The 20688-nt window shown below is 42.6% G+C and overlaps 1 protein-coding gene across 16 annotated transcripts in view; it reads right to left on the minus strand.

Annotated features, from left to right (window-relative positions):
* The window catches only part of USP20 (ubiquitin specific peptidase 20), a 92237-nt gene that overhangs the window by 25632 nt on the left and 45917 nt on the right, over positions 1–20688 (minus strand). For 15 of the 16 annotated variants that reach the window (XM_037851299.1, XM_037851295.1, XM_037851286.1 and 12 more), the window contains 7 exons: positions 7185–7281; positions 6580–6649; positions 5421–5534; positions 4329–4407; positions 1077–1527; positions 446–586; positions 1–116 (listed from right to left, as the gene is read on the minus strand). In XM_037851299.1, coding sequence (XP_037707227.1) covers positions 1–116; positions 446–586; positions 1077–1527; positions 4329–4407; positions 5421–5534; positions 6580–6649; positions 7185–7281 — 1068 coding nt within the window. The remainder of the gene's footprint in view (positions 117–445; positions 587–1076; positions 1528–4328; positions 4408–5420; positions 5535–6579; positions 6650–7184; positions 7282–20688) is intronic. The other variant, XM_037851292.1, reaches the window with a different exon arrangement.

Genomic DNA, 20688 nt, shown 5'->3' on the forward strand with positions numbered 1-20688 from the left:
CCGGTCACAGGTGAGACACTGCACAAGGCTGAGAATGGAGCCATCAAAGATGTCCGAGATGACGCTGCGGTAGCGCTGCTCCTTCCGCCTCCGGCTGCCTGCAGTCAGTACCTGGGCTTGGGGCACAGCATGGGCTAGGCCCAGCCTTCACCTGTCTGTCTGGGGTAAGGGATGGGCACTGGGGCTTCCTTTGCCAGGACATGGGGCCAAACCTTTTTAAGTCATGTGACTGGGTATGTAATTCACTCAGCATCATCCTCTGTAAACTGGGGCTACCCCACTCACGTTCTTGTGGTATTATGAGATTCAGAGAGATGCTGTGTGAAAAGTATGTAGCCCAGTCCGTGGCAACAAGTACTCAAAAGTGCCAGCCACAGGCATTATTTCCACTCCCAGTCCTGAGCTCTACTGTGCTGATCTACCCCTCTGCCCCACTCCTCCGAACCTTTCTTGAGCACATATGATGGCCCCATCCTCACAGGGCTTGCACGAGGAGGGCTGCTGGACAGCTTAACGTGGCCCTCATGATGCTGGACTGGGCTGCAGGAGCGAGAGGAGCTGCGCATGTGGGCGTCATTGTCCGGTTCTGGGGGGCAGAAAGGGGACTGTGCTGGGGACCAGGGAAGCCAAGCCAGCCAACCAGGCAGCGGTACCACACCCCAAGTCTGGGGCCCAATCAGGAAGAGGACCTGCTGGCACTTCCTAGTGGGACTAAGGCCTGACTTCAATGTGTCCCCTGTGTCCTGTGCCCACACCTGGCTCCTGCAAACATACCAGGATGGAGCTGTCTGCACATTCCACTTTTCCGACTGAGGGCTCGGGGCTCTGGGGCACGGGTCTGCCCCAGCTCCGGCTTTACTAGCTTGGTGAATATGGACACATTATTTAACCTCTCCAAGGCCATTTTCTCCCCTAACTTGGGTTTAGTCGTAGAATCCACCTAGGGTGGCTGGGAGGACTGAGTGGGCTACTGTGTGTCAGTGCTTGGCACACAGCAAGTACTGGCAAACGGGGCTGCGGACGTAGTTTCCATGATCCCTCCCAGCAGTCCTCGGCAGCCCCTGGCTGGCTGATACCTGGTGTCCGGCAGGGGCTGGTTGAACGCGGTGATGGTGGCAGAGCTTCTGTGGGCTGGTTGTCAAGGGCGGCCATGGCGGTGTCCACATCAGCATCCTCATCTACCTGCTCGGAGTTTGTACGCTGCTGGCCCCAGGAGAACTTGCGGTCCTTCATCCGCTCTTTCTCGGAGATGGCACGACCCGCCTCTTCTGGGATCAGCAGCTCTGTCTCAGCCTGAGAGCCGCCCCCACCACGACCCTGCCCATCACCCTCACCGCGGTCGCTGCTTGAGTCACAGGATAGGAACTCATCCTCTGATGGGCTCCGGTCACCCTCCCGCTTCTCATCCGTGTCACTCAAGTCTGAGTCCCGAGCCTCTGTTACTGCTGCTGCCGTTGCTGCCACCTCTGGCTCCTTGAGCTCCTCATGCAGCTGGTCCATAAGGCAGCGCAGGAACTCCTGGGTGTCCTGGAACCAGAGGCTGGGTCAACAGAGCTTTCCCGGGGAGCTGGGAGGAAATGGTCACAAGCACCCACTACTTCTGCTGAGGAGAATGCCAGCCACTTCCCTGCAGCGAATACCTTGTGAGTGCCCTGTGCAGATGATCTAATCAACTCCTCACAGCTGCCCTCTCAAGGCAGTTTTGTCCTAAGACCCATTTTAATGAGGAGAAAACTGAGGCTCAGAGAAGTTAAGGGACTCCTCCCAGGTCAAGCAGCTAAAAAAGGGCAGAGCTGAGATTTGAACCAAGTTCCAGCTAACTCCACAGTTCACATTCTTAATCACCTGCAATTCTGCTTCAAAAACTCAATGTGGAAGGAGAGAGAGGTGTATTATTACACTCAGTCACTAAAGTTATTTGTTAATAGACACAGCCTTGGCTTTAACAGCCTCTGCTCCCTCAAGGACAGGCCAATGGGTATGGCAGGGAGCCCCTGGCTCATGAAACGATGAGGGAGAGTGACACTCAGGGCATGTGCACATGTGAGGACTCAGCTGTGCTCCACACTGAGCAATTCCACCCAGCAAGGCAGGCCAACTACATTATCAATTCTTCCTCTGGACTCTCCCTGCTCTCCCAATCTTATGCCCAGCACCCAAGTCCCCCCTAGTCTGCTACCTGTGTGCCCACACCTTCCTTTGCCATCTTGACACTGTGAAGTGATTCTAGACTCTGGAGGCAATCCTACCTCTCTGCAGACCTGTGGAAGATGCTGACTAAGCTGCCACTTACAGGCTGGCTGAGTGCTCAAATCACAGTAGTGACTATTTTATTCTGACTAACCTAGGACTAGGTCTCCAACCCAGCAGGAAGCAGGGCAGCAAGACCTCTGGGGCAGCCTGCCCACCAAGCCCAGCCCACAGCTGTGCACACAACACAGGAAGGGCTTTAAAAGGTTAGGCGGTAATGATGGTGGCCAATCTCTGACAAATGGAGGCTCTCTGTGGTGTTGTGTCACTGAGGGAGGACCTGAGTTCCAAGTCCAGCTCTGCCCTCACAGTCTGACCCTGCTGCAAGAAATAGCTACCACATCCAACTTCTGACCCACACGAGATGGGGTCATACAGCAACTGAACACAAATACCTAAGCCTCATGTCATAAACCTGAAGACAGGGGCCTCATTCACAGTTCTAGCAAAGAGAAAGGAGATTCTAGATAGATTTCCCTGGGCAAAGTGTCAGACACCAAGATCAGAGAAATTAACCATTTTCTTATCTTGCATTAATTAGGGAGATGGGGAAGGAGAAAAGAGAAGAGTGTTCTCGAGTATCCTATGTCAGATGCACTGAAAGGTTCTAAGAAATAGGCCTTCGATATGCCACCTAGTTTTCTTTCTGGTTCTTCCCTTAACAAAAGTATTATGTGTCCACTGCCAAAATCCCAATCCATACAGAAACATGAAAGCATCCTTTGGCCATTAAGAGTGGCCCATAGTAAGCCTATGTTTCTGATAACATCCCCTTCACTACGTCTGAAAACCAGGAAAAAGAAGCTTTTTCTGGAGTCCAGCTGGATGTTACACTGCAGCTGGGTGACCTTTACTTGCCAGTGTCTTCACTGAGAGCCTGAGTGGGGTACCTTGAACACAAAATGAGGGTAGGGCTGTGGTGAGAAGTACAGGCTCAGCTAGGTTTGAATTAATTCCATTTCTGCTGCTAAGTACTATGTGACCTGGTCAAGTTGTAGAACCTCTCTGAGCCTCACTTCTTACCATAACACAAAAGCGATATCAGTGCCCACTTCATGAGAGTTTGTGAGGATTAGACAGGGTCATACCTATCAAGTAGCATGTAATAACACTTAAGAAATGGCAGGCAGTAAAACCTCAATCTCTTTGGATGTTACCACTCCTCAGAAACAGTGGTGTTCTGGTAGGGTTGGGTTTCTCTGGCAGGAGCCTGGTATTCAGGCCGAACAGGTTCAATTGAGCATGTGAGCAGAGAAAGGCCCAGCAGCCTCCCTGGCAAGGAAGGGATGGGGGAAGTAGGAGGGGTGGGCAGGAAGAGACAGTTGAAGGCATCCCTCACATCACCACTGTTCTATTCCTGACCCCCACATTCAGTCAACAGAAAAGATAAACCAGACAGGCTCAGCTCTATGCTTCATCCCAACAGTGGAGCCCCAGGCCATGCAGCAGTTTGGGGCAGGGACTCAGATCACATGAACTACCAGCTTAGCTTGGAACTAAGGTAGATTTTATAAAATAAAAAGATGTGGTGACTTCAAAGGGGTTCTCTAGAATTCAATATATATATATTTTTATTTATTTATTTATTTATTTATTTTTATTTAATTTAGTTTTTTATTTAATTTTTTATTTTATTTAATTTTTTATTTAATTTTTTATTTATTTAATTTTTTTTCTTTTATTGAATAAAAGTGAAATTCTGCCTGTGGTTTGAGGAACAAAAGCTGTGTGCCATTTTGAGTGCAATGCTGAGGAGCACAGACTCTGGAGTTAGACTGAGTTCAAATTTCCTCTCCGCTATTTATCAACTATGTCACCCAGGAAGTGACCTGGCTGCCTAAGCCTCAGTTTCTCCCTCTGTAAAGTGGAGAAAACACCAGGAGTACCTGTTTCAACAGGTTGCGGGAGACGCCAATGTCTTCACATACATAACATGCTTAGGTAGTGAGAACCTGGTCCATGAGATAGGCCTAGCAACGGTTAGCTGTTGTTGCTATTTTCCACTCTGGTTTTGGCTACAAAGCCAGGCCTGATAGGCAATGGCCCTGGGTGTCCCCTGGGCAGCTTGGATAGCCTACCTGCTGAGCATAGCCTCGGAACATCGGGTTGACCAACTTGATCCCATGAGACAGGCTGGTGGGAACCACGTAGCTTGGGCTGTTGGGAGACCAAACCTGTTAGTCCAGGTGACCTGCCCTGAGCAGCTCAATACTATGAGAGGGAGGCAGACAGGCAGGCGGGCAGGCAGGCAGCAGTAAAGCTGGATCAGACTCGGCATTTAACAGAAACTTTGGGAGGTGCCTACCCTGCTAGGAGCCTCAGCAGGCTCACACACCTCTATGGTCTAAAAAGAAAATGTCAAGTCAACAAGGCAAAGAGCTCTTGACTTGGGGGACATCATTTCCAATTAGGCCAGTACAAGTCCACTTTAAAAGTTACTTGTTTTCATTTAAAAATGATATTTACTGTAGTTTTTCTAATTTCAAAAGTAACACATGTTCATTAATGAAAAACTTAAAACTTCAAAAAAGCACAACAAAGAAACATCACCACAAATTCCAACACCCAGAGATATCTACCCGTAAAATTTCCAAATTTTTCTGTAAAAATACAGACACATATACAAAAATACATACAAGTATATGCTTAAACAAACTGTTTTTTTACAAAATTGTTATTATATTGTATCATACTATTTTATAATCTGCTTTTACACTTAGTATATTTCTATGCACTCATTTTAAATTTTTCCCAACTTTGAACTGATCCAAGTTTCTGCTCTTCTAGAAGCCTGGACCAGTTAATGCTAGCCATCCACTTATGCTTATTCTTTCAAATGTGCACAGGTGTAACTGAAACCTAGGACTAGTTATGACATGTCTCTGGGCCTCAAAACACACATCTGCAAAGTGGCCACCTGACAGGATCAATGCCAGGTTCAAATTCCAGCTCTACCTTTCACAAGCAGTGTGAACTTTAGCAAGATACTTAAATCTCTCTGAACCTCCGTTTCCGTTGGTAAAAGAGGGTTGAAAATGTTCTAAACCTCAAAGTTGCTTTAAATTCTACACAGGGTAAAGTATGACAAGCACTTGGCTCAAGAGAACCCAAAGAAAGTTCTCAATAGGATAGTATCATCCCCATACATCGGCCCAAGGTCAGGGACTCACCGTTTTTTGTGCCAGACCTCAGAGACCAGCTTCTGGTAACTTTTGCACAGGGCTGGCTTCTTGTCTGTGCGCACCAGGCCTCCACACTCCAGGAAGAATTGGGTTAGTGGAGGGCTGGGGGTAGGGGAGTGAGCAAGATCAGAAGAGAAAAGAAAGGGAAATGGCATTGTTTAGAAAGAGCTGGGTAAAGAGCAAAAGCCCTGAGTGCTCATGAGGGTACATGCAGTGTGGCCCCTTAGACCAGAAATGACTAAAAGGATCCCACCCTTTCCTCTCTCAAGTCAGACGTGAGCCCCCCACCAGAGGTCCCATGAGGTCAGGGGACTGCTGCTGCACGAACAAGAGAGGAACTAGCTCCCCCTGCTCCACCCATCAGCCTGCTGCACGGGAACCCCTCCTGAAGGAGTCTCCTGTAGTCCGTCCCCCTTCCCTTACGTTTTTAAAACTTATCTTATTACACAAGAATATACACTTGTAGAAAAAATAGAAAATATAGATAAGCAAACAATAATCAACCATAATCCTAATACCTAAGGATAGTCACACTGACCATTTTGGGGTATATCCTTCCAGGTTTTTCTATGTACACAAATCCACTCTTTCTTTCCTTCCTTCATTCACATATATACTGAATCCCTAATATGTAAGCATAGGAGAAATTCCTGGCCTTGTGGAGTTTTGACAGCCTACCCTACATGAAAATTAATATTTCCCCCCAAAATAGGATTATACCACACAAAGCTTTATAACCTCTCCCCACTGCCACTTACCATACTATAACCCCTTTGTATTTCAATAAATATTGTCCTGCACCATTTTTAGTGACTATATTTTTGTTCCACTCTAAGGTTGGGCTACAATGAACTTACCAATCCCTCATGGCTGGACCTTTAAATTGTTTCCAATAAACAACAGAGTGATGGAAATCCTTGCACATGTGATTTCCCAACATCTCTGATCATGTCTTTAGGATCAATTCTGATTGGTGAGATAGCTAGGTCAAAGGGCATGCATGTTTTTAAGAATTCTTATGCATAATAACCACATACACGCATTCATGGACAACATGCACAACACAGCTTAGCTGCTGGTGTTTCCAGGGCTTTGCCAGGGACAGCTCCTGGCTCCACCATTCCCCCCAGATGAGGTGAGAACCTACCAATTGGACAGGGCCTGCAGGGCAGCATTCATGTAGCAGGAGTTCCCAAGGTTTTTCATGCCCGTGAGGCCTAGGAAACCAGCACACACCGGGGAGGGGAAGGTAAGTGACCAGTCCTGGATAAGAAACCTCACAATTCACCCTTACCTTAGAGGTGAACTGTGGCTCTCACCGCCCCCAGGGCCCAATCAGATGAGGATATGGGTGGATGTTTCAATCCTGAAATCTTTCCAACTTGGTTCGTTTGGTTCCTACCCACAAGAGCTTATGTTAACTGAGTATGTTAAATATGCAGACTCATTTACCCCTCAACCTAACTAGGCTCACTATCTGCACTGTACGGACAAGGAGGCTGAGGTGCAGAGCAGCTGGGAGATGGAAGTGGGGACTAGGACGACCAGGTCTCTGTTACTTCAGCAGAGCAGGACTCAGGTCAGAAACAGGCTGGTCCTAGTGGTACTCGAAGGGAAGCCACACTTGTGCCACCACACCCTTCCCTGCCCAGGGAGGCACAGTGCATGCAGAGACAACGATCCAAAACTTTCCAACCCACAGCTAGGCCCCAAGACTGACCCAAGAGCTTCTCCCATTATGGGGGCTGTTACCTCGAGGTTTCAGGTCATCATCTTCCGACTCAGACTCTCCCTCGTCGGCCACGGCAATAGGGACAGCTTTCAGAGGGTGAGAAGGTGGTGGAGAATCCTGCATTAAAGACCCAGAGTGAGGGGAGAAAAAACACGGAAGTGGGGAGAAAAAGGGGTTGGGGTCAGAGAGCCATGTGTTTCCTTGGGGAAAAGAAGCCCAGACCCACAATCCCACAGCCTGGTCCTGGACTCAGCAAGCCCCACTGAGCAGGTGATTCTGTAGAAGAGATGGGATTGATGCTTTCACCCTGGGAACTTTGTGACTTGTATTTACAAAAATGAATAAAAGGACTTCAGGGAAGATGGCAGAGAGGGCTTCCCCTCCATGAAAGAAACTAGAGAGGGGCCAGAGAACACCTGGGACCATGGTTTTCGGGTATAACCGGCCATAGAGGGAACCCTACAGTACATGGTGGAGACGCAGACAAAAATGCAGAGAGACAGGGCCTCAAGGGATGGGGTGAGTTTGTTAGGGCCGGGAACACCTCCCAGGGCCAAGAGCAGCAAGACGGCCACCGAGCAACGGAGTGAGCAGTGGCTCTCCAGTCCTGTGCACCCGCCTTGGCAGTTAGCTGGGGAGGTGATCCACTACATCCATACGGCCAGGAGCTCCCGTGAGCGAACCTAGGAGGCAGCATTTACACTCCTCCCACAGAAGACTGGGGAGTGCACCAGAAAAAAGCAAGAATAGGAGAGGGTGCCATACGGAAACATCAGGAGCCCCTCCCATAATTCAGAGCATCGCAGGTGTGTGGCAGGCACGGAAAGGGCACATTTGATCTAGAAGGTGCCCTTAAGCAAACTCCCTGCTGAAATGCACAGGGATCATATCACACCCCCAGGGCAGGCAGTCCCCAGTGCACACGGAGAACTGGTACACTGATTAGTTCCACACCCAGTTTGGACTCTGCCCACCACAAAGGAGAAGTTCAGAGAAGACAAACTTAAGAATAAAAGAATGCCACCTGCTGGTAGGATAGGGAAACTGCACTCCAGCAAACTGTAGCTCTGTCAAATTACATATAAATTCTCAAATAATCATGCATTTCCCAAAATAACCTCAAGACAAACAAATGCCCCGAAGCCAACAGAAAATCAAAAAGCACTTGAAGAATTTAGAAGACATGAACAAGCCAAACAAACAAATTAAAAAGCTGGAAAAGTCACAAAATGTGGAGCAATTAATTAAAGAAGTACAAAGAAATCTCCAAAACAACTTCAACAAGATGGCTAAAGACATAAAGGACAACAAGAAGACCCTAGAAGGTATAAATCTCCCTGGCAACACAGGACATGACTCCCAGGGATAAGCCTGGACCCAGCATCATGAGACTGAGAAACTCTTGTTGACCAAAAAGGGGAAGCGAAATGAAACAAACTAAAGGTTCAGTGGCTGAGAAAATTCAAATGGAGCAGAGAGGTCACTCCGGAGGGCATTCTTATGAATTATATAGCTATCCATTTTTAGTTTTCAGTGTTGGAATAGCTAGAAGGAAATACCTGAAACTCTTGAGCTGCAAACCAGTGGCCTTGATTCCTGAAGATGATTGTATAACTATGTAGATTACACGGTGTGACTGCATAATTGTGAAAACCTTGTGGCGCGCACTCCCTTTATCCAGTGTATAGACAGATAAGTAGCAAAATGGGGACAAAAATTAAATGAAAAATAGGGTGCGACACGGGGATGGAATGCTTTGGGTGTTCTTTTATTTTTCTTCTTATTATTATTTTATTTTGGAGTAAGGAGAATTTTCAAAAATTAATTGTGGTGATGAATGCACAATTATATGATGGTACTGTGAAAAGTTGATTGTACACTGTGGATGATGGTATGACATGTGAATATATCTCAATGAAACTGAATTAAAAAAATTTTTTTTTAAAAAGAAGACCCTAGAAGAGTAAAAAGAAGAATTTGAAAGAGTAAATTTTTAAAAAATAGCCCATCTTATGGAAATAAAAGATACTGCTGATCAAATTTAAAATATACTAGAGAAACACAATAGCAGATTTGAAGAGGCAGAAGAAAGGATAGGTGAACTTGAGGACAGAACAATTGAACATGAGCACACAAAAGAACAAACAATGAAAAAAAATCTAAAAATTTGAAATGGATCTCAGGGAAATAATCGACAACATGAAGCAAACAAATATAAGAATCACTGGTGTCCCAGAAGGAGAAGAGAAAAGGGCTAGGAAGAGTGTTTCAAACATAGTCGGGGAAAACTTCCCAACCCTTCTGAATGACATAAATATGCAAATCAAAGATGCCTAATGAACTCCAAATAGAATCCAACCAAAATCATCTGAAACATACTGATCAGACTGTCAAATGCTGAAGAAGAAAAACTTCTGAAATCAGCAAGAGAGAAGCAATTCACCACATATAAGGGAAACAACACAAGACTAAGCAATAACCACTCAGCAGGCAACATGGAAGTGAGAACACAGTGGTATGACATGTTTAGTATTCTGAAAGAGAAAAACTGTCAGCCAAGAATTCTTTATCTAGATAAGCTCTTCTTAAAATTGAAGGAGAGGCGGGGCAAGATGGCAGACTGGTGAGCTGTATGTTTTAGTTACTCCTCCAGGAAAGTAGGTAAAAAGCCAGGAACTGCATGGACTGGACACCACAGAGCAATCTGTCTTTGGGCATACTTCATACAACACTCATGAAAACGTGGAACTGCTGAGATCAGCGAAATCTGTAAGTTTTTGCGGCCAGGGGACCCGCGCCCCTCCCTGCCAGGCTCAGTCCCGGGGGAGGAGGGGCTGTCAGCTCCAGGAAGGAGAAGGGAGAATTGCAGTGGCTGCTCTTATCGGAAACTCATTCTACTGATTCAAACTCCAACCATAGATAGACTGAGACCAGACACCAGAGACTCTGAGAGCAGCCAGCCCAGCAGAGAGGAGACAGGCATAGAAAAAAAACAACATGAAAAACTCCAAAATAAAAACAGAGGATTTTTGGAGCTCTGGTGAACACAGAAAGGGGAAGGGCTGAGATCAGGCCTTGAGGCGCATATGCAAATCCCGAAGCAAGGCTGATCTCTCTGCCCTGTGCACCTTTCCTTAATGGCCCTGGTTGCTTTGTCTATTAGCATTTCAATAACCCATTAGATCTCTGAGGAGGGCCGTTTTTTTTTTTTTTTTTTTTTTTTTTAAATCCTTTTTGCTTTTTCTAAAACAATTACTCTAAGAAGCTCAATACAGAAAGCTTCAAAGAATTGAAATTTGGGCACGTCAAGTCAAGAGCAGAACTAAGAGAGCTCTGAGACAAAAGGCAATAATCCAGTGGCTGAGAAAATTCACTAAACAACACAACTTCCCAAGAAAAGGGGGGTGTCCGCTCACAGCCACCATCCTGGTGGACAGGAAACACTCCTGCCCATCGCCAGCCCCATAGCCCAGAGCTGCCCCAGACAACCCAGTGTGACGGAAGTGCTTCAAATAACAGGCACACACCACAAAACTGGGCGTGGACATTAGCCTTCCCTGCAACCTCAGCTGAATGTCCCAGAGCTGGGAAGGGGGAGCAGTGTGAATTAACAGAGCCCCATTCAGCCATCATTTGAGCAGACTGGGAGCCTCCCAACACAGCCCAGCAGCCCAGAACTGCCCTGGGGGGACGGCACTCACCTGTGACATAGCACAGTCATCCCTCAACAGAGGACCCGGGGTGCACAGCCTGGAAGAGGGGCCCACTTGCAAGTCTCAGGAGCCATATGCCAATACCAAAGACTTGTGGGTCAGTAGCAGAGACAAACTGTGGCAGGACTGAACTGAAGGATTAGACTATTGCAGTAGCTTTAAAACTCTAGGATCATCAGGGAGATTTGATTGTTAGGGCCACCCCCCCTCCCCGACTGCCCAGAAACACGCCCCACATACAGGGCAGGCAACACCAACTACACACGCAAGCTTGGTACACCAATTGGGCCCCACAAGACTCACTCCCCCACTCACCAAAAAGGCTAAGCAGGGGAGATCTGGCTTGTGGAGAACAGGTGGCTCGTGGACGCCACCTGCTGGTTAGTTAGAGAAAGTGTACTCCACGAAGCTGTAGATCTGATAAATTAGAGATAAGGACTTCAACTGGTCTACAAACCCTAAAAGAACCCTATCAAGTTCAGCAAATGCCACGAGGCCAAAAACAACAGAAAATTATAAAGCATATGAAAAAACCAGATGATATGGATAACCCAAGCCCAAGCACCCAAATCAAAAGACCAGAAGAGACACACCTAGAGCAGCTACTCAAAGAACTAAAGATGAACAATGAGACCATAGTACGGGATATGAAGGAAATCAAGAAGACCCTAGAAGAGCATAAAGAAGACATTGCAAGACTAAATAAAAAAATGGATGATCTTATGGAAATTAAAGAAACTGTTGACCAAATTAAAAAGATTCTGGACACTCATAGTACAAGACTAGAGGAAGTTGAACAACGAATCAGTGACCTGGAAGATGACAGAATGGAAAATGAAAGCATAAAAGAAAGAATGGGGAAAAAAATTGAAAAACTCGAAATGGACCTCAGGGATATGATAGATAATATGAAACATCCGAATATAAGACTCATTGGTGTCCCAGAAGGGGAAGAAAAGGGTAAAGGTCTAGGAAGAGTATTCAAAGAAATTGTTGGGGAAAACTTCCCAAATCTTCTAAACAACATAAATACACAAATCATAAATGCTCAGCGAACTCCAAATAGAATAAATCCAAAAAAACCCACTCCGAGACATATACTGATCACACTGTCAAACATAGAAGAGAAGGAGCAAGTTCTGAAAGCAGCAAGAGAAAAGCAATTCACCACATACAAAGGAAACAGCATAAGACTAAGTAGTGACTACTCAGCAGCCACCATGGAGGCGAGAAGGCAGTGGCACGATATATTTAAAATTCTGAGTGAGAGGAATTTCCAGCCAAGAATACTTTATCCAGCAAAGCTCTCCTTCAAATTTGAGGGAGAGCTTAAATTTTTCACAGACAAACAAATGCTGAGAGAATTTGCTAACAAGAGACCTGCCCTACTGGAGATACTAAAGGGAGCCCTACAGACAGAGAAACAAACACAGGACAGAGAGACTTGGAGAAAGGTTCAGTACTAAAGAGATTCGGTATGGGTACAATAAAGGATATTAATAGAGAGAGGGAAAAATATGGCAAACATAATCCAAAGGATAAGATGGCCGATTCAAGAAATGCCTTCACGGTTTTAACGTTGAATGTAAATGGATTAAACTCCCCAATTAAAAGATATAGATTCGCAGAATGGATCAAAAAAAATGAACCATCAATATGTTGCATACAAGAGACTCATCTTAGACACAGGGACACAAAGAAACTGAAAGTGAAAGGATGGAAAAAAATATTTCATGCAAGCTACAGCCAAAAGAAAGCAGGTGTAGCAATATTAATCTCAGATAAAATAGACTTCAAATGCAGGGATGTTTTGAGAGACAAAGAAGGCCACTACATACTAATAAAAGGGGCAATTCAGCAAGAAGAAATAACAATCGTAAATGTCTATGCACCCAATCAAGGTGCCACAAAATACATGAGAGAAACATTGGCAAAACTAAAGGAAGCAATTGATGTTTCCACAATAATTGTGGGAGACTTCAACACATCACTCTCTCCTATAGATAGATCAACCAGACAGAAGACCAATAAGGAAATTGAAAACCTAAACAATCTGATAAATGAATTAGATTTAACAGACATCTACAGGACATTACATCCCAAATCACCAGGATACACATACTTTTCTAGTGCTCACGGAACTTTCTCCAGAATAGATCATATGCTGGGACATAAAACAAGCCTCAATAAATTTAAAAAGATTGAAATTATTCAAAGCACATTCTCTGACCACAATGGAATACAATTAGAAGTCAATAACCATCAGAGACTTAGAAAATTCACAAATACCTGGAGGTTAAACAACACACTCCTAAACAATCAGTGGGTTAAAGAAGAAATAGCAAGAGAAATTGCTAAATATATAGAGACGAATGAAAATGAGAACACAACATACCAAAACCTATGGGATGCAGCAAAAGCAGTGCTAAGGGGGAAATTTATAGCACTAAACGCATATATTAAAAAGGAAGAAAGAGCCAAAATCAAAGAACTAATGGATCAACTGAAGAAGCTAGAAAATGAACAGCAAACCAATCCTAAACCAAGTACAAGAAAAGAAATAACAAGGATTAAAGCAGAAATAAATGACATAGAGAACAAAAAAAACAATAGAGAGGATAAATATCACCAAAAGTTGGTTCTTTGAGAAGATCAACAAGATTGACAAGCCCCTAGCTAGACTGACAAAATCAAAAAGAGAGAAGACCCATATAAACAAAATAATGAATGAAAAAGGTGACATAACTGCAGATCCTGAAGAAATTAAAAAAATTATAAGAGGATATTATGAACAACTGTATGGCAACAAACTGGATAATGTAGAAGAAATGGACAATTTCCTGGAAACATATGAACAACCTAGACTGACCAGAGAAGAAATAGAAGACCTCAGCCAACCCATCACAAGCAAAGAGATCCAATCAGTCATCAAAAATCTTCCCACAAATAAATGCCCAGGGCCAGATGGCTTCACAGGGGAATTCTACCAAACTTTCCAGAAAGAACTGACACCAATCTTACTCAAACTCTTTCAAAACATTGAAAAAAATGGAACACTACCTAACTCATTTTATGAAGCTAACATCAATCTAATACCAAAACCAGGCAAAGATGCTACAAAAAAGGAAAACTACCGGCCAATCTCCCTAATGAATATAGATGCAAAAATCCTCAACAAAATACTTGCAAATCGAATCCAAAGACACATTAAAAAAATCATACACCATGACCAAGTGGGGTTCATTCCAGGCATGCAAGTATGGTTCAACATAAGAAAAACAATCAATGTATTACAACACATTAAAAACTCGAAAGGGAAAAATCAATTGATCATCTCAATAGATGCTGAAAAAGCATTTGACAAAATCCAACATCCCTTTTTGATAAAAACACTTCAAAAGGTAGGAATTGAAGGAAACTTCCTCAACATGATAAAGAGCATATATGAAAAACCCACAGCCAGCATAGTACTCCATGGTGAGAGACTGAAAGCCTTCCCTCTAAGATCAGGAACAAGACAAGGATGCCCGCTGTCACCACTGTTATTCAACATTGTGCTGGAAGTGCTAGCCAGGGCAATCCGGCAAGACAAAGAAATAAAAGGCATCCAAATTGGAAAAGAAGAAGTAAAACTGTCATTGTTTGCAGATGATATGATCTTATATCTAGAAAACCCTGAGAAATCAACGATACACCTACTAGAGCTAATAAACAAATTTAGCAAAGTAGCGGGATACAAGATTAATGCACATAAGTCAGTAATGTTTCTATATGCTAGAAATGAACAAACTGAAGAGACACTCAAGAAAAAGATACCATTTTCAATAGCAACTAAAAAAATCAAGTACCTAGGAATCAACTTAACCAAAGATGTAAAAGACCTATACAAAGAAAACTACATAACTCTACTAAAAGAAATAGAAGGGGACCTTAAAAGATGGAAAAATATTCCATGTTCATGGATAGGAAGGCTAAATGTCATTAAGATGTCAATTCTACCCAAACTCATCTACAGATTCAATGCAATCCCAATCAAAATTCCAACAACCTACTTTGCAGACTTGGAAAAGCTAGTTATCAAATTTATTTGGAAAGGGAAGATGCCTCGAATTGCTAAAGACACTCTAAAAAAGAAAAACGAAGTGGGAGGACTTACACTCCCTGACTTTGAAGCTTATTATAAAGCCACAGTTGCCAAAACAGCATGGTACTGGCACAAAGATAGACATATAGATCAATGGAATCGAATTGAGAATTCAGAGATAGACCCTCAGATCTATAGCCGACTGATCTTTGATAAGGCCCCCAAAGTCACCGAACTGAGCCATAATGGTCTTTTCAACAAATGGGGCTGGGAGAGTTGGATATCCATATCCAAAAGAATGAAAGAGGACCCCTACCTCACCCCCTACACAAAAATTAACTCAAAATGGACCAAAGATCTCAATATAAAAGAAAGTACCATAAAACTCCTAGAAGATAATGTAGGAAAACATCTTCAAGACCTTGTATTAGGAGGCCACTTCCTAGACTTTACACCCAAAGCACAAGCAACAAAAGAGAAAATAGATAAATGGGAACTCCTCAAGCTTAGAAGTTTCTGCACCTCAAAGGAATTTCTCAAAAAGGTAAAGAGGCAGCCAACTCAATGGGAAAAAATTTTTGGAAACCATGTATCTGACAAAAGACTGATATCTTGCATATACAAAGAAATCCTACAACTCAATGACAATAGTACAGACAGCCCAATTATAAAATGGGCAAAAGATATGAAAAGACAGTTCTCTGAAGAGGAAATACAAATGGCCAAGAAACACATGAAAAATTGTTCAGCTTCACTAGCTATTAGAGAGATGCAAATTAAGACCACAATGAGATACCATCTAACACCGGTTAGAATGGCTGCCATTAAACAAACAGGAAACTACAAATGCTGGAGGGGATGTGGAGAAATTGGAACTCTTATTCATTGTTGGTGGGACTGTATAATGGTTCAGCCACTCTGGAAGTCAGTCTGGCAGTTCCTTAGAAAACTAGATATAGAGCTACCATTCGATCCGGCGATTGCACTTCTCGGTATATACCCGGAAGATCGGAAAGCAGTGACACGAACAGATATCTGCACGCCAATGTTCATAGCAGCATTATTCACAATTGCCAAGAGATGGAAACAACCCAAATGTCCTTCAACAGATGAGTGGATAAATAAAATGTGGTATATACACACGATGGAATACTACGCGGCAGTAAGAAGGAACGATCTCGTGAAACATATGACAACATGGATGAACCTTGAAGACATAATGCTGAGCGAAATAAGCCAGGCACAAAAAGAGAAATATTATATGCTACCACTAATGTGAACTTTGAAAAATGTAAAACAAATGGTTTATAATGTAGAATGTAGGGGAACTAGCAGTAGAGAGCAATTAAGGAAGGGGGAACAATAATCCAAGAAGAACAGATAAGCTATTTAACGTTCTGGGGATGCCCAGAAATGACTATGGTCTGTTAATTTCTGATGGATGTAGTAGGAACAAGTTCACTGAAATGTTGCTATATTATGTAACTTTCTTGGGGTAAAGTAGGAACATGTTGGAAGTTAAGCAGTTATCTTAGGTTAGTTGTCTTTTTCTTACTCCCTTGCTATGGTCTCTTTGAAATGTTCTTTTATTGTATGTTTGTTTTCTTTTTAACTTTTTGTTTCATACAGTTGATTTGAAAAAAGAAGGGAAAGTTAAAAAAAAAAAAAAAAAAAGAAAAAAGACAAACAAGGAAAAAAAAAAAAAAAGATGTAGTGCCCCCTTGAGGAGCCTGTGGAGAATGCAGGGGTATTCGCCTACCCCACCTCCATGGTTGCTAACATGACCACAGACATAGGGGACTGGTGGTTTGATGGGTTGAGCCCTCTACCATAAGTTTTACCCTTGGGAAGACGGTTGCTGCAAAGGAGAGGCTAGGCCTCCCTGTATTTGTGCCTAAGAGTCTCCTCCTGAATGCCTCTTTGTTGCTCAGATGTGGCCCTCTCTCTCTGGCTAAGCCAACTTGAAAGGTGAAATCACTGCCCTCCCCCCTACGTGGGATCAGACACCCAGGGAAGTGAATCTCCCTGGCAACGTGGAATATGACTCCCGGGGAGGAATGTAGACCCGGCATCGTGGGATGGAGAACATCTTCTTGACCAAAAGGGGGATGTGAAAGGAAATGAAATAAGCTTCAGTGGCAGAGAGATTCCAAAACGAGCCGAGAGATCACTCTGGTGGGCACTCTTACGCACACTTTAGACAACCTTTTTTAGGTTCTAAAGAATTGGGGTAGCTGGTGGTGGATACCTGAAACTATTAAACTACAACCCAGAACCCATGAATCTCGAAGACAGTTGTATAAAAATGTAGCTTATGAGGGGTGACAGTGGGATTGGGAATGCCATAAGGACCAAACTCCACTTTGTCTAGTTTATGGATGGATGTGTAGAAAAGTAGGGGAAGCAAACAAACAGACAAAGGTACCTAGTGTTCTTTTTTACTTCAATTGCTCTTTTTCACTCTAATTATTATTCTTGTTATTTTTGTGTGTGTGCTAATGAAGGTGTCAGGGATTGATTTAGGTGATGAATGTACAAGTATGTAATGGTACTGTAAACAATCGAAAGTACAATTTGTTTTGTATGACTGCGTGGTATGTGAATATATCTCAATAAAATGATGTTTAAAAAAAAAAAAAAATTGAAGGAGAGTTTAAAATTTTCACAGACAAATGCTGAGAGAATTTCTTAACAAGAGACTTGCCCTGCAAGAAATACTAAAGGGAGCTCTACCACCTGAGAAAAAAAGAAAGGAGAGAGAGGTCTGAAGAAGGGCACAGAACTGAAGAATACTAGTAAGGGTAACTTAAAGGAAAAAAAAAAGAGAGAAGTTAAAAATAGATCTGATCACCTGCCAGAGGGACAGTCCCTCAAAAAGGACAGTGATAACCAGAGCTCTAAGGCATAACAACTCAGTGCAGATGCCACTCTGGTGAGTGCAGGTAGAGGCAGACTGACACCCATTCACTCTGACTCCCAGCTCAAATGTCCATGCTGTGCTGCATGGACTGCTGCTGCCTTCACCACCACACCGCCGACCAGTACCCACTGCTGATGGATTTGGGTCATCTGCTGACATCATGCTGGGCTGGCTCCCAAGGCCTCTTGTGAAAGGCACCAGCCTGCTTGTGCTGGCCTTCGTGCTGACAGACTTTAGAGACTCTGGTATCCTCCACTTTTAAATGTGCTGTGTGCCCTTGGCCTAGTTATTGCATATCAGCTGTGTTGACAGCTTGTGATTAAGAAAGCAAATAAATTGCACTGAACATCCTGAAAAAAAAAAAAAAAAAATAGATCTGACAACTAAAAACCAAAGGATAAGATGGCTGGTTCAAGAACTCCCTTTACAGTAATAACTTTGAATGTGAATGGATTAAACCCTACAATTAAAAGATACTTCAATACACCACTCTCCTCTATAGATAGAACAACCAGATGAAGGACAAATAAGGAAACTGAAAACCTGTACAACATGATAAATGAATTAGACTTAACAGACATATAGATCACTACATACCAAAGTACCAGGATATACATTCTTCTCTAGCAACCATGGAACGTTCTCTAGGATAGATCATATGCTGGGGCACAAAACAAGTCTTAGCAAATTTTAAAAGACTGAAATTACTCAAAGCACATTCTCTGACTATATGGAATGCAACTAGAAATCAATAACCATCAAAGAACCAAGTCTTTCACAAATATATGGAGGTTAAACAACACAATCCTAAACAAACAGTGGGTCAAAGAAGAAATTACAAGAGAAATAGATAAATATCTAAAGACTAATGAAAACAAGAACACAACATATCAAAACCTATGGGATGCAGAGAAGGTAGTGCTGAGAGGGAAATTTATAGCTCTAAATACATACATCAAAAAGCAAGAAAGAGCTAAAACCAAAGACCTAATTGAATAACTGAAGATCAACAAACTAAGCATAAAGCAAGTAGAAGAAAAGAAATAACAAAGATTAAAGCAGAAATAAAAGAGCTGGAGAAAAAAAAATACAATAGAGAATAAATAAAACCAAAAGTTGGTTCTTTGAGAAGATCAACAAGATTGACAAACCCTTAGCTAGACTGACAAAGTCAAAAAGAGAGAAGACCCAAATAAACAGAATCAGAAATGAGAGCAGGGTAATTACTATGGATCCCGAAGAAACTTTTTAAAACTCTCATAAGAGAATACCATGAACAACTGTATGCCAACAAATTAGACAATTTAGAGGAAATGGATAATTTCCTGGAAATACATGAACAACCTAGACTGACCCAAGAAGAAACAGAAGACCTCAACAAACCAATCACAAGCAAAGAAAGCCAATCAATCATCAAAAATCTACCTACAGATAAAAGCCCAGGGCCAGATGGCTTCACAGAAATTTTACCAAACATTCCAAAAGGAATTGATACCATTCCTGCTCAAACTCTTTCAAAAAACTGAAAAAAAGGGAACACTATCTAACTCATTTTATGAAGCTAATATCAGTCTAATACCAAAACCAGATAAAGATACTACAAAAAAAGGAAAACTATGGGCCAATCTCCCTAATGAATATAGATACAAGAATTCTCAACAAAATACTAGCAAATCAAATCCAAAGGCACAATAAAAGAATTATACACTACGACCAAGTGGGGTTCATTCTTGGCATGCAACGGTGGTTCAACAAAATAAAATCAATCAGTGTAATATAACACATTAATAAATCAAAATGGAAAAATCAAATGATCATCTAGATAGACGCTGAAAAAGCATTTGACAAAAGTCAACTTCCCTTTTTGACAAAAACAGTTCAAAGGGTAGGAATCGAAGGAACTTCCTCAATATGATAAGGGGCGTATTTGAAAAACCTATAGCCAATATAGTACTCAACAGTGAGAGGCTCAAAGCCTTCCCCCTAAGATCAGCAATGAGACAAGGATGCCCACTGTCACAACTATTATTCAGTGTTGTACTAGAAGTTCTAGTGAGAGCAATTCATCAAGACAAAGATATAACAGGTATCCAAATTGGAAAGGAAGAAGTAAAACTGTCATTATTTGCAGATATGATCTTATATTTGGAAAATCCTGAGAAATCGACAACAAAGCTACTTCAGCTAATAAATTCAGCAGAGTGGTGGGATACAAGATTAATAGACATAAGTCAGTAATGTTCCTATACACTAGTAAGGACCTAACTGAAAAGGCAATCAAAAAAAAAAAAAAATTCCATTCACGATAGCATCTAAAAAAATCAAGTACCTAGAATAAACCTAACCAAGGATGTAAAAGACATCTACACAAAAAAATTATAAAACTTTACTAAAAGAAATAAAAAAGGACCTAAATAGGTGAAAAGACATTCCATGCTCATGGACAAGAAGGCTAAACTTCATTAAGATGTCAATTCTACCCAAACTGATCTACAGATTCAATGCAATTCCAATCAAAATTCCAACAACCTACTTTGCAGAGTTGGAAATGCTAGTCATCAAATTTATTTGGAAGGGAAACAGGCCTCTAATTGCCAAAAACATCCTGAAAAAGAAAAACAAAGTGGGAGGACTTACACTTTCAAACTTTAAAGTCTACTACAAAGCCACAGTTGTCAAAACAGCATGGTACTGGCACAAAGATAGACATATTGATCAACGGAATCAAAGTGCAAATTTGGAAATAGCCCCCAGCTCCATGATTGACTGATTTTTGATAAGGACCCCAAATCCACTGAAATGGGTCC

The sequence above is a fragment of the Choloepus didactylus genome, chromosome 10 (genome assembly GCF_015220235.1).
Source record: "Choloepus didactylus isolate mChoDid1 chromosome 10, mChoDid1.pri, whole genome shotgun sequence".
Taxonomy (NCBI): domain Eukaryota; kingdom Metazoa; phylum Chordata; class Mammalia; order Pilosa; family Megalonychidae; genus Choloepus; species Choloepus didactylus.